This window comes from Mus caroli, unplaced genomic scaffold, assembly GCF_978045245.1.
Source record: "Mus caroli unplaced genomic scaffold, Mus_caroli_1 scaffold_5, whole genome shotgun sequence".
NCBI classification, from domain to species: domain Eukaryota; kingdom Metazoa; phylum Chordata; class Mammalia; order Rodentia; family Muridae; genus Mus; species Mus caroli.
The window spans coordinates 150,287,197-150,299,483 of NW_028227260.1; the positions used below are offsets into that span (position 1 = coordinate 150,287,197).

A 12,287-nucleotide genomic window follows, 5' to 3' on the forward strand; every position below is an offset into this window, starting at 1 on the left:
GCATGGCAGGTAACAAGTGTCCCTAGTGATGACTTGTATATGTGTGAGTGGGAGACAGAGAAACATGTTAACATAGACAAATAGACAGCTGCTTGGCAGTCCTAGGCAAGGGGAGGGCAGTGTGCTTCAGTGCAATGATAGCTGACACACAATTCCACATATGAGTAGAGGGCACCCAACCAGCAATATGCATTAGGTATATGCCTTGCTAAATGGAATGTTGATAGGCTTATTATATTTCCAATTGTTTTTTGAGTTATTTTGTGCTTGTAAGCATGGATATGTGTGTATGTGTGTGCACGCACAAATGCGTTCAGTTGTGAATAGCAAAGGACACTGTGAGGGAGCCAGTTCTCTGTGTCCACCATGTAGGTCTTTAAGATTGAACTCAAGTCTGACATCAGGATCCTTTATCACTGAGCCATTTAGCCTGCTTGAAACATTGGTATTCTGCCAGAGTGGCTGTCACACTGTAAGACAATACTAACAGAATGCTTAGCATGTACTACCCACAGTGCTGACCAGATGCTTGCCATACACAAAGATCTATGCTTAAACAGTGCCTGGCACAGAAAGAGCCGTTCTAATGGGGCTCAACACAGTGACAATAATAATAGGAAATGTTTGGGATGACAGAAAAAGTATCCTAACAATGTTTGGCACATCCTGCAAAATTGCTAAGGGAACAAACACGTGACACATGCTTAACTCAGAATTCGACTAGACTTTTATAAATAAATAAATTTAGATATAAATGTATATTATCAATAAATATATAAATATATGTATCTATAATGCTGATATTTAGTCTTTCAAAGCTGGAGCTGTGATGTTGAATTGCCACTCCATCCTTCTTCCAACGTGGGCTTATTTCGACTGTCTGTGGTTGAGACAAGAAAAAGAAGGAAGAGAAATGCTACTGAGTTTCCACCACCTACCTAGCGCTCTGTTTCCACCTGTCCTTCACAGCCTGCCTGCTCTCCTTCCGCCCAGCTTCAGAGCTCTGCCCCATGAGCACACCATCTTCTAGAGCATGGGCCTACCTCACCAGAGGAAGTAATGGCCTACACTTTGAGTGCTAATCTGGGATTTAGAAGCCCATAGCACACTGGCTAAGGAAGGTCTCCAAACTACCCAGCACTAGAGTAAAGGAAGCATGACATGTTACTTCCCGTTCAGTCTTGCACCCCAAAGGACTAGAAGTGGATGATTGGGTAGGGTCTAATACCATATGGGAAACGTGTGTGTTCTGGGTGTTGTGAGATGTGTCAGAGGACCACTTACCATTTCAGTAATCATCATCTTCTTCCTCTTCAGAATCACTAATCTCTTCATATATCACTCGATACTTCCTCTCTCGCAGCCGGTGGCTCCAAACATTGACCTGATGGCCACCAGTTTCTAAAATGTGGAGATGTTAGTGCATGAGTGCTAGGCATTTCTCATCAGAAAAGAACAGGGCTTGTCCCTCCCATGAGCCCGTGGGCCTTTACTGCTGCCTCACAGAGATTGAGATGTCACCCATGTAGCAATACAGACCAAAGGTCAGTTTGGGTTATACCGTCCAGTGTACTGTCTTGTCCCCATCAGCTTTCTTATCCCCTGATATAGATTTCCCATTTTATGCTCCATTAGGAGGAGGACCCAGTGACCATTCCCTTATATTGTATGGATTTCAGGGTTAGCTTCAGAGCATGTAGAAGACTAATCCAGTGTCACACGACTTTCAGAAGGACAAGTCAAATTATCATTATAGAGACCCATTCTAACATCTCAACTGGTGCTGGGAGAGTGCCTCGAACAGTCCATGGAAACCACAGTATTGTTTCCCTGTGCTTTCCTCTCATCCATGCCACCCAATTGTCTGTCCCCAAAGCTTGTGCTTTCTCTTGGGTGTGCCAGTGTCTCTGAGCCTACTGTTCTTGGAACACATTTTGGGTTATTCCTCACCATGCTGCCTTCTTCAGCAGGTTTAAACACTGAAGCACATATTCAGGTAATCAGTAGTATGTTTGTATTGTCTTAGAGGTTAAGTGTCTTCTCATGTATTTTTCTAAATGTTCTATTAGAATGTAGTAGTTATATATGTTGTTCCATTTCATTATTATATTTTATATGCATATATAATATATTTTGATCACGTGTGTTCCTAAAGGCTCACATGAGTCACACCGATGCCCTTCCTCCCTACCCCTAGATTCCCTTTTATTGTCTCTTGGTTGGTATCAGTGAGACCCAGTGAGTTTAGTTAGGCTTACTTATATGTGCATTGGGCCTCATTGGCCTTTTCCCCTAGAACCTGGCAACTGCCATCATATCCTCTGAGAGGGGCAGAAGCTGGTGAGCCCCTCCTTCCATGGCAGAATGTTAAAGGGCTTGATCTTTTGCAGGTGTTTTTAAAGGATTTTTCAAAACATATTAATCACACTTGACAAAGTAGTTCACTTTTGTAACTAAATAAAATAAGAACACGGGTGTTTAAATGGGAAAAAATGTCCTAAGTAAACCTAGTTTGCAGAGCTACAATGTTTGCCTTTATATTGTTATTACACTGTCGTTTGCACAAGCAGAAGAGATGTAATTAAGAGTGAGGAACAAAGATTAGGCGAAGAAAAGCGCTGGAGGAAGCCAAAGGCTCAGGGACAGGCTGGAATATGAAGTATGCACACAGAATCTGGTGGTGCACTGCGTGCACAGTAAGTAAAGGGTGAACAGAATGAAGGAGACAGCACTGCATGCACCGTGGTGGCACATGCAAGTGAATGCACCATGGTGGCTTGTGGCAATGAACGCACCATGGCAGTGGGTGCAGGTGAATGCAACTTAGTGGCTTGTGGCAATGAACACACCATGGCAGTGTGTGCAAGTGAATGCAATGTGGTGGCATGTGCAGATTAACACACTGTGCTGGTGCGTCCAGGTGAATGCACTGTGGTGGCTTGTGCAGATGATCACACCTTGGTGGTGTGTGCAGGTGAAAGCAGCAGGGTCCTGGGAAGAGAGAAAGGAGCCTTTGATGTAGGTATTAAAGAACCTCGTGGCAGAGGGGGTATCACACTTGATGCTGGTGAGAGCACTTCAAGAGGAATGGGGCATGGTGGTGCCTACACCCTATCTGTTGATATGCCAAGATGTGCCATTAGTCACTAATCCTCAGCTAGCTACCTTTCATTCACCTTGCTGAGTCATTCATGAGGGGGTATATGTACTACTAAAAGAAGTCAGAGACTGAATGGATAGCCATTTATTGTATATTGACATTTGTCTTTGTGTGTGTCTCTGTGTATGTGGAACATGTGTGTGGGTATGCCTGTGGAGGAAACACTGTATCAGATACTCTGGAACTGGAGTGTCAGATAATAGTAAGCACCTACATATGCACTATCAGGGTCCCTCCCTTCACACAGTCAGTCCTTAGCTGGGTCCTCACTGCCCACCAACCTCAGCTCCCAGAACTCTCTCTCCACTACACTGGACCCTGCAGCTGCGGAAACCCCCATTCCATAGTCAGCTGCATCCGGGGGTTCCCCTGGCTTGGGGCTGTGGGGCAGACAGTTCTCAGGTATAGCTATGTCCTGAACTTGATCACAGTGGAAGGGGTCCACCATGAAAGCCCTGTCATTTGTAGCCAGACGAGTGCATGGGCCCTTCACAGAGCATAGGCCAGCTGAAGATCCCTATGTGGAAAGTGAGTGTCAGGATGAAAGTATGTGCAAGCTCTGTGAATAATGTACACAATAATGTTTTAGAATTGTGCATGACAGGATCTTCTACATAATCCTCAGAATGAGCTCTGTTCCACACAACCCTGATCTGAAGAAGAAAAGAGCTGCCAATCACCTTAGCGTGCATCTTGACTGAGAAGGTGCCCTTTCACAGCCTCTCCCTGATCACTCACCTTCACTGTCATGAACTTCAATGCCTTCGACCAGGGATTGCTTGGCCTGCTCCTTGCCACGCATGAAAACTGGTTGGTTCACGGTGACCCCTAAGAGGAAGCAGTGTGCTTGTTCTTTAACAGGCAGCACAACGAGGGGAAATGCTGCTAGGAGCTGGGCTACAGCCCAGATCTTAAGGCCCACAAGAGGCCTGAGCCCTATTGCCTATGATCTATGCTGTCAGCTCTGCACAGGATGGAAAAGAGCAGCAGGCTCGACAAGCACTTTGACATTTCTCAGGAAAGAAAGGTATCAGGGGAGAGGGCCCTGCTACAGGTTGAGATAATGTGGCAGAGAAAACAAACTGGAAACCCCCAGACTGGTCTGAATCCAGATTTCATCTTACCTAGGTCGGTCATTCTGGTGTAGTTTCTTTTCATGTACACATAGGCACTTTTCTGCCATTCAGTCAGCTTTCCCCACTCTTCATCAGAGAAGTATGTAGAAATATCCTGGAAGGCCTAGAAAAGAAGGGAATGAAATCTCTGGCAACTGCTCTGCTGAATGTGTGTGCCATTCATCCCAGAATGCCCTCTGTGACGGACGACCTTTGTGGTCCACCAGAGAATCAAGACAATCGATCCTGGGAAATATGAGGGTTGAGGGAGAGACAGCCTTTTCCCCAGCCACTAGAAATGCTCAATGCTGCTCGAGTGTTCTCCTCACCCATTTACAAGGGACTGAGTGTCACCAAATGAATGTAGTACTAGGTCACTAATCTGAAGTCCTCGGGGAGGCTGTACAAGGACTCATGGAGCATTTGTGCATGGAGAGAAATCCAGAGACTTATGGAGGTCCAGTGGAGACTGTAGTCCTTGTTACAAGTGCCTCTTACTTCCACCTTCTGATAAGCCATTCTACAGTGGCCCTTGGTCACTCAGCTGCTTCTGTCCACCCCACTAACTGGCCCCCTCACCTTGCAGATGGTCTTTGGTTCATAAAGCACTTCCATGGGGATCTTTACACAGGAACTCACTGTTTCCATGTCAGTGTGATTTTGAACAGACACCATCTTTTCTTCTTCAAGCGCAAAACCAAATGTCCTGTGAAGGAAGGGATTTCAGATAGACAGTAAGAGTCGGGTGCTGACATTTCTTGTACTCCTTTTCACCCTGAGATAATCTATCCTTGATTAGGTCTATGGGAGAGTTTGTGGTTGGAATTAATTAGATTTTATGAACACGCATAAACATGTATGAAGGTTCCTGAGTCTTTGAGAGTGGGTCAGGTGTCTGTCCTGATTAATTGCCCTGAAGTTTTCATGGAGATTAAAGGAAATAGAAAGTTATTGAATTGGGCAAGCACATGTTCTCACTCAGGCGAGGAAAGTGAAAACTGATTTCATAGAGGATAAGGATGCAGCCGTTGTCACTAGAATATGGGTGGTGAGGAGTTCAGAAGAAGAAGGTACACCAAGCACCAAATACAAGCAGAGAGGAAGAATAGCTGCTAGTGTTTTACAAGACCCTTTAGTGACTAGTTTGTGGGTACCTAGGGTGAGTTGTAAGGGAGGAAGAGAAGCCAGAGTTCCCTTCCTATGCCTGTAACACAGGGTAGTTGGGAGGCTGAGGCAGAAGGGTCGTATGTTCAAGGCCTGTCTGAATCAATATAAAGTGAGATCTAAGCCAGACTGAGTAATATATATTTAAATCCTGTCTCAAAGAAGCAATCAGGGTTTAAGTTGTAGCTTAGTAGTAGGATTCTTATGTAACATGTGAGTGGCCCTTGCATTAATTCCCTAGTTTTGCCAAAAAAGAAAATAGTAGGAGAGAGAAATCATAAAGCTTCACTCCTGTGGAAATCAATAGGAAAAACAGAGAAATATGATGAATTAGCCATATTTGATAAGCAGACACAGGTGTGTCTTCAACCATCATACTTTCCCTATATGTTACCTCCCATGCTCCTTTCCTGTAGTCTCTTCCAGCTCTGGGTTATTGTGTAACATTTCCAGAATTTTCTGTTCCCTAGTAAATAAATGCTTTAACTTCATATTTTATTACAAAAGTAATAGGCACAGAGAGGCTTCACCCAGCACCTGATGGAAACAGATGCACAGACACACAGCCAAACATTAGGCTGAGCTTAGGGAACCCTGAGAAGAGGGGGAGGAAGGGCTGAAGGAGACAGGAGGCTCAAGGACACTAGAAAAAATCTTAAGAATCGAATAATTTTGGTCCATAGGGGCTCATGGAGACTGAACCGCCATCCAGGGAGTGTGCGTGGAATGGAGTTAAGCCCTCTACACATATAACAGTTGAGCTTGGTCTTCATGTGGGACTCCTAACTGCAGGAGCAGGGGCTGTGTTCTGTTGCCTGCCTTTGGGACTCTTTCCTCCTGGGTTACCTTTAGCCTTAACAGAGGATGTGCCTAGTCTTACTACAACTTGATACGCTAAGACTGATTGATATCAGCCGGGCGTGGTGGCGCACGCCTTTAATCCCAGCACTCGGGAGGCAGAGGCAGGCGGATTTCTGAGTTCGAGGCCAGCCTGGTCTACAAAGTGAGTTCCAGGACAGCCAGAGCTACACAGAGAAACCTTGTCTCGAAAAACCACCAAAAAAAAAAAAAAAGACTGATTGATATCCATGGAAGGGCTGCCCTTTCCAGAAGAGGAACAGAGGAGGAGTGGATGGGGATAGAAGGGAGGTGGGGGGAGGAATTGGAGGAGAGAAGGAAGGGAACTGCAATTGGGGATTAGGGTAAGTAAATAAGTTAATAAATAGATTTAAAAGTAATAGACACATTAAATTTTTAAATAAAAGACATTTTGGGCACCTGCTGAAACTTAAATACATGTGTCTACATCATTACCTACTCTTAAGTTTTTCCCCTGGAGACATAATGTGGCTAGGTTGCTAAGGTTAACAGAAAAACCATGGACCCAAACACTTCTCCTGCACCTGCCTTTTAAGGAATTTAGATGACCATTTTGTGGTACAGTGCCCTGCATCGTGTGTAGATATTTTGTGGTGTGTCCAATATAAATTTGGTGAGAGGACTGACACAAATTTAATAGTTACCACCCCCCCACAACTGATGGTTTCCAGGGACCTAGGAAATGGCTATATGGCTATGCTGTGCTTAAAGGGGGTATACATGTTAAGTAGAGTATAACACGCTGGGCTGTTACTAGGGTGGTTTAGATAACATACCTAGAATATCCACATCTACAGGACCAACTGTCACACAAGGTCAAAGAACTTGGCACATCTCAAGATACACTAACTATGGATCCTCAAACTAAACCCCTCAGAAACCTTTTAGTGAGTAGACATTGAGGTGTCTCTGGGACCTTGAAGATTGTGTCTTCATCCAAGAGGAAGTTCAAAATTAGCCCCTAGGACAGAGATCATTTGCTGTCACTGAGGATGGAGGACATCTCAAGGCATATAGGTAGTTTCAAAGTTTGTGAAGCTAAGAGATACACTACTTCCCCCAAAAGAGTGGCATACTGTCTGTCAGACATAAAAGGGTTATAATTTCTAGGTTTCTTAAGTAATTGCCCAGTGACAGTTTAGCTCAAAGAACAGTTCTAAGGGCTGAGGAATGCTGGAGACACAAGAAAGGCACAGGTTGGTCCATAAAGGCTAACTTTTCTATCTGTTAAGGTTTAGTTTACTGGGACAACCCCAAGGAAGAACCTACCTCAGATAGGAAGGGACAAAGGAGTGTTTCTCCAAGAAGAGACCCAAAAAAGCACCTTGATTCAGCTGTTGCTAGAGACTCAGCAACCAGAGCAGCCAAACCCTTTGAATTCCTCAGGGAACTGAAGGGGGAAGTGAGGTAAGAACGGAATGTTGGAGCCCAGGGTTCCAGGCAGGAAGTACATCACCAAAGGGATGTACTAAATATCCCCACTAAAGTATGATGATCATCCCCACCCCCGGCATTGGTTACTGCTGCTTCTCTTTACCTGTTGAAACGTGCATTCCTCTGGATACCTGGGCTTTCCCTTATATCTAGGCTACCCTTTACTGTGCAGTTGTTTCTCTAAAAAAATATGGCTAACCACTTCAAATCTTTCTCCTCTGTCTTCCTTAGTCATTCTAACCTGGGACCTCTTTACAATAAACCCATAACATGTAAATTATTTATTGAAGGAAAGCATTAGAGTTGAAACTATTCCTATATGTGCTCTTTCTCCAAAGACCTAAGAGCTTTTTTAAATACTAATATTCTTATGAATAATAGCAAAAGAGTCTGCATGTGATTAGAGTTTATGGTACTCTTTAAAGGATTCCCAAGTGCTTCTGTTAGGAAGGCTTATTTACTCAAATTGTATGTGCCTACACTGGCCCCTTAATGCTCTCTAGACTTTGAATTCTGAGGACTGCTCTGTCAATAATACCCTGCTCAGAATGACTGAGACATTTCTTCTGGCAAGGCAATGGTCCGTGGACCTTGGGACCAGCATGAAGACTTCAACTGCATATTCTCCTTATGTTTTCTTCTTAATCATTTATAAAAATTAATTTTAAGTCATATTATAAAGGAATGGCTTCCCCCACAGCGCACAGTCAGCATTATCCTAAATGGAGAACACTATGAAGCAGTCCCTCTAAAAACATAAACAAGTCAGGGCTTTCCACTGTCCCCACTCCTTTTCCATATAGTGCCTGAAGCAGTAACTGTAGACAAAGCTACTTCATGTTAATCAAGGTATCAATCAATTAATAAATACTATAGTACTAACCAAATATGCACAAAACTCTGGTGCACCCAATTTCATAAAACATATTAATGGAATTAAAACTCCAGATTAACACAAACTTCATGATAGGAGGCAATTTCAGCACTCCAGCTTCTGCTATAGATGGGACATCTGGATCAAAAATAAAGAAAGAAACAGATACTTCAGAATTCAATGACCTGTTTTACCAAATGGACCTAAGAGATATCTACAGAGTATTCAACTCAAACACCAAGAATACACAAATATACATGCTACTCCGCAGCACAATGGACCTTCTCCACAGTGGAGCACCTGCTGCAACACAAACCTTAATAAATGCAGAAAAATTGAAATAATTCTACATATCCTCTCCAGCCATTGTGCAATATCCTTAATATCCACAGTAAACAAAACTCTACCAAGTATATACACTCATGGAGATTAACAGTTCATTACTGAATGAGAAATGGGTCAAACAAGAAATTTAAGTATTCTTTGAACAAGTAAACCAGAATCACAACACGACAAACCCTTTGGGAAACAGTAAAAGCACTTTTAAGAGGAAAGTATATAGCTCTATGTGTCTACATTTAACAAAGAAAAGAGTGTAAACAAATGACTTATTATGCAACACAAGAATTTGGAAAAACAAACCAAAGTCAACTCAGTAGATAGTAAGAGATAATCAATTTTTAAAAATCAGGTGAAAGGATTGGAAAGATGGTTCAGTGGTGAACACCACTGTCTGCTCTTTCAGAGGTCCTGAGTTCAAGGCCCACCATCCACATGGTGACTCACAACCATCTATAATGGGATCTGATGCCCTCTTCTGGTGTGTCTGAAGACAGAGCCCTCATGAATATAAAATATATAATTTTTTTAACAAATCAGGCAACAAAGGAAGCCAACTATCCAGGCCTAGTGAGGTCATGGATCTGAGAAGAACCAATATTACAACTTTATTAAGTCAGCAAAAAACCCAACTATATTTTTTTGTAAATTTATTAATTTGCTTTACATCCAGATTCTGCCCCCTCTCCTCCCAGACCTCTCCCTCACACAGATCTTTCTCCCAACCCCCTCCCCTTCTCCTTTGAGAGGGTGGAGCTTCCCTCAGTATCCCCAAATCCTTACACATCAAGTCTCTGCATAGATAGGTCCATGCTGTCCCACTGAGGCCAGATAAGGCAGCCCTGTTGTGGAACAGATTTCACAGACAGGAAGTGGATTTAGGGACAACACCTCCTCCAGTTGGGAGATCACCATGAAGACCAAGCTGCACATCTGCTACATATGAGCACAGAGGCCTAGGTCTAGTCTGTGTATGTTCTTTGGTTGGTTGTTCAGTTTCTGGAAACTGCCAAAGATTAGTTGACTCTATTACTCTTCCTGCGAAGTTCCTATCCCCTTCAGGGCCTTCAATCCTTCCCTACCTCTTCTGTAAGAGTCCCAGACCTCCATCCAGTGTTTGGCTGTAGGTTTCTGCATCTGTTTCAGTTAGCTGCTGGATAGAGTCTCTCAGAGGACAGTAATGCTATGCTCCTGTCTGAAAGCATGACAGAGTATCAATAATAGCTTCAAGGATTAGTGCTTGTCCATGGGATGGGTCTCACATTGGGCTTGTTATTATTTAGCCATTTCTTCAGTTTCTGCTCCATCTTATGTCCCTGCATTTCTTGTAGACAGGACAAATTTGGTGTTGAAAGTTTTGTGGGTGAATCAGTGTCCTTAACCCTCCACCAAGGGTCCTGTCTGGCTACAGGAGGTGACCACTTCAGGTTCTATATTACCACTGCTAGAAGTCTCAACTAAAATTGCCCCCATAGATGCTCCTGTGAGCCTTCCTCATCCTGAGTCTCTGGAAAGTCCAAGATATGCCCTCATCAGGATAATATTTTTAATTATTTATTTGCATCCCAAATGTTGCCCTCCTCCCAGTCCTCTCCCCTCCCCCCTCGCCCTAGGCATCCCCCTACCGTGGGGCATCTAGTCTCTATAGGATTAGGTATGGCCTTTCTCACTGAGACCAGACAAGGTAGTCCTATGCTACATATATACCAGGGGCCTTGTACCAGCCTGTGTATGCTCTTTGGTTGGTAGCTTGGTCTCTGGGAGCTCAGAGGGATTCAGGTTAGTTGACACTGTTAGTCTTTCTATGGGGTTGCCATCCCCTTCATTACCTTCAAAACTGTCCCTAACTCTTCCATAGGGGTCCCCAAGCTCAGTCCAATGCTTGGCTGTAAGTATCTGCATCTGTCTCAGTAGAGCCTCTCACAGGACAGTCATGACAGGCTCCTGTCTGCAAGCATAGCATGGCATCAGTTATAATGTCAGGAATTGGTGCCCACCATGGGATGGACCCCAAGTTGGGCTGATCACTGAACAACCTTTCCTTCAGTTTCTGCTCCACTTTTGTTCCTGCATTTCTTTTAGATGGGAACAATTCTGGATCAAAACTTTTGAAAGTGGGTTGGTGACCCAACCTCTCCACTGCAGACCATGTCTATATACTGGCGGTGGTCGCTATAGGTTCTATCTCCCTAGTGTTGGGAATTTCAGCTAAAATTCATCACAATTGAGTCCTGGGAAACTCACATCCCAGGGCTCTTGGACTTTCTAGAGGTTCCCCCAACTTCCACCCCAGCACTAGCATATTTCCATTCTCCTGGCTTTCTGGACCTGTCTCCTATCTCACCCAATACCTGATCCTTCCCCCACACACACCTTTTTCTTCTCCCCTGCCCCTCTCCCACCCAGGTCCCTCTCTCCCTCTGCCTCCAGTGATTATTTTGTTCCCCCTTCTAAGTGGGATTGAACCATCATTGCTTGGGCCTTCTTTCTTGTTAAACTTCTTACAGACTATGTGTTTTATCCTAGGGATTCTTTACTTTGGGGCTAATATCCACTTATTAGGAGAGAACCAGCTAGACAAATAAATGTATTGTCTGACATGCACAAAGTGGCACATACACACACATAAGCACATCAGAAATGCATGTAGTGGTAGTAGTAATAAATAACAATAAATGATTTTAAGACCCACTAAAACTTTGGCCCCTTCTCCAACTGTATTTGGTACTTATCATCATCCTACCTACTTCTGATGGACTCTCTCCTTCCATCTTTATATGGGTTCAAAGGACCCAACTCAGATGGTCAAGCTTGCTCTGTAAGAGTCATTTTGTCTGAGCCATCTCTCTCTGTCCCAAGGCAACAATATTCTGCAGTACGATTTGAGTGTCTGCAGTTTATAAGCAGTTATGGTAAGCACCTAGTGACTAATGCCACTACATAAGATTCTTTTTTTTTTCTTTTTCTTTTTTTAATTAATTAACTAATTAATTAATTAATTTTTTACTCTCCATATTTTATTCCCTCCCATACACCCTATGACTGCTCCACATCCCACACCTCCTCCCCAACCTCCTGTCTCCACACGAATGTCCCCACTCCACGATCCCACCTGACCTCTAAACTGCCTGGGGCCTCCAGTCTCTTGAGGGTTAGGTGCATCATCTCTGATTGAACACAGACCTGGAAGTCCTCTACTGTATGTGTGTTGGGGGCCTCATATCAGCTGATGTATGCTGTCTGTTTGATGGTCCAATGTTTGAGAGATCCCAGAGTTCCAGATTAATTTAGACTACTGGTCCTCCTACAGGACTGTCCCTCT

At 43.8% G+C, this 12,287-nt stretch overlaps 1 protein-coding gene and 1 long non-coding RNA gene across 3 annotated transcripts in view; one reads left to right on the plus strand and one right to left on the minus strand.

Annotated features, from left to right (window-relative positions):
• The window catches only part of LOC115030063 (uncharacterized), a 215,673-nt gene that overhangs the window by 184,171 nt on the left and 19,215 nt on the right, over positions 1 to 12,287 (plus strand). The gene's annotated exons all lie outside the window — the stretch shown is intronic.
• LOC147004863 (protein SSXA1-like) lies at positions 1,257 to 4,950 on the minus strand. Its single transcript, XM_085837797.1, has 4 exons — positions 4,855 to 4,950; positions 4,285 to 4,399; positions 3,899 to 3,988; positions 1,257 to 1,401 (listed from the first exon to the last, which is right to left on the minus strand). The coding sequence occupies exons 1-4, from the start codon at positions 4,948 to 4,950 to the stop codon at positions 1,289 to 1,291; spliced, it is 414 nt and encodes a 137-aa protein (XP_085693923.1). The 3' UTR covers positions 1,257 to 1,288.

Bases quoted from the DNA above. Each gene is read 5' to 3' on its own strand.
- LOC147004863 (XM_085837797.1), bottom strand. From the start codon at position 4,950: ATGGTGTCTGTTCAAAATCACACTGACATGGAAACAGTGAGTTCCTGT. The intron at 4,400-4,854 runs GTGAGGGGGCCA...CTTCTTTTCTAG, and splicing joins AACCAAAGACCATCTGCAAG to GCCTTCCAGGATATTTCTAC. The intron at 1,402-3,898 runs GTGAGTGATCAG...TCCACATTTTAG, and splicing joins TGAAGTTCATGACAGTGAAG to AAACTGGTGGCCATCAGGTC.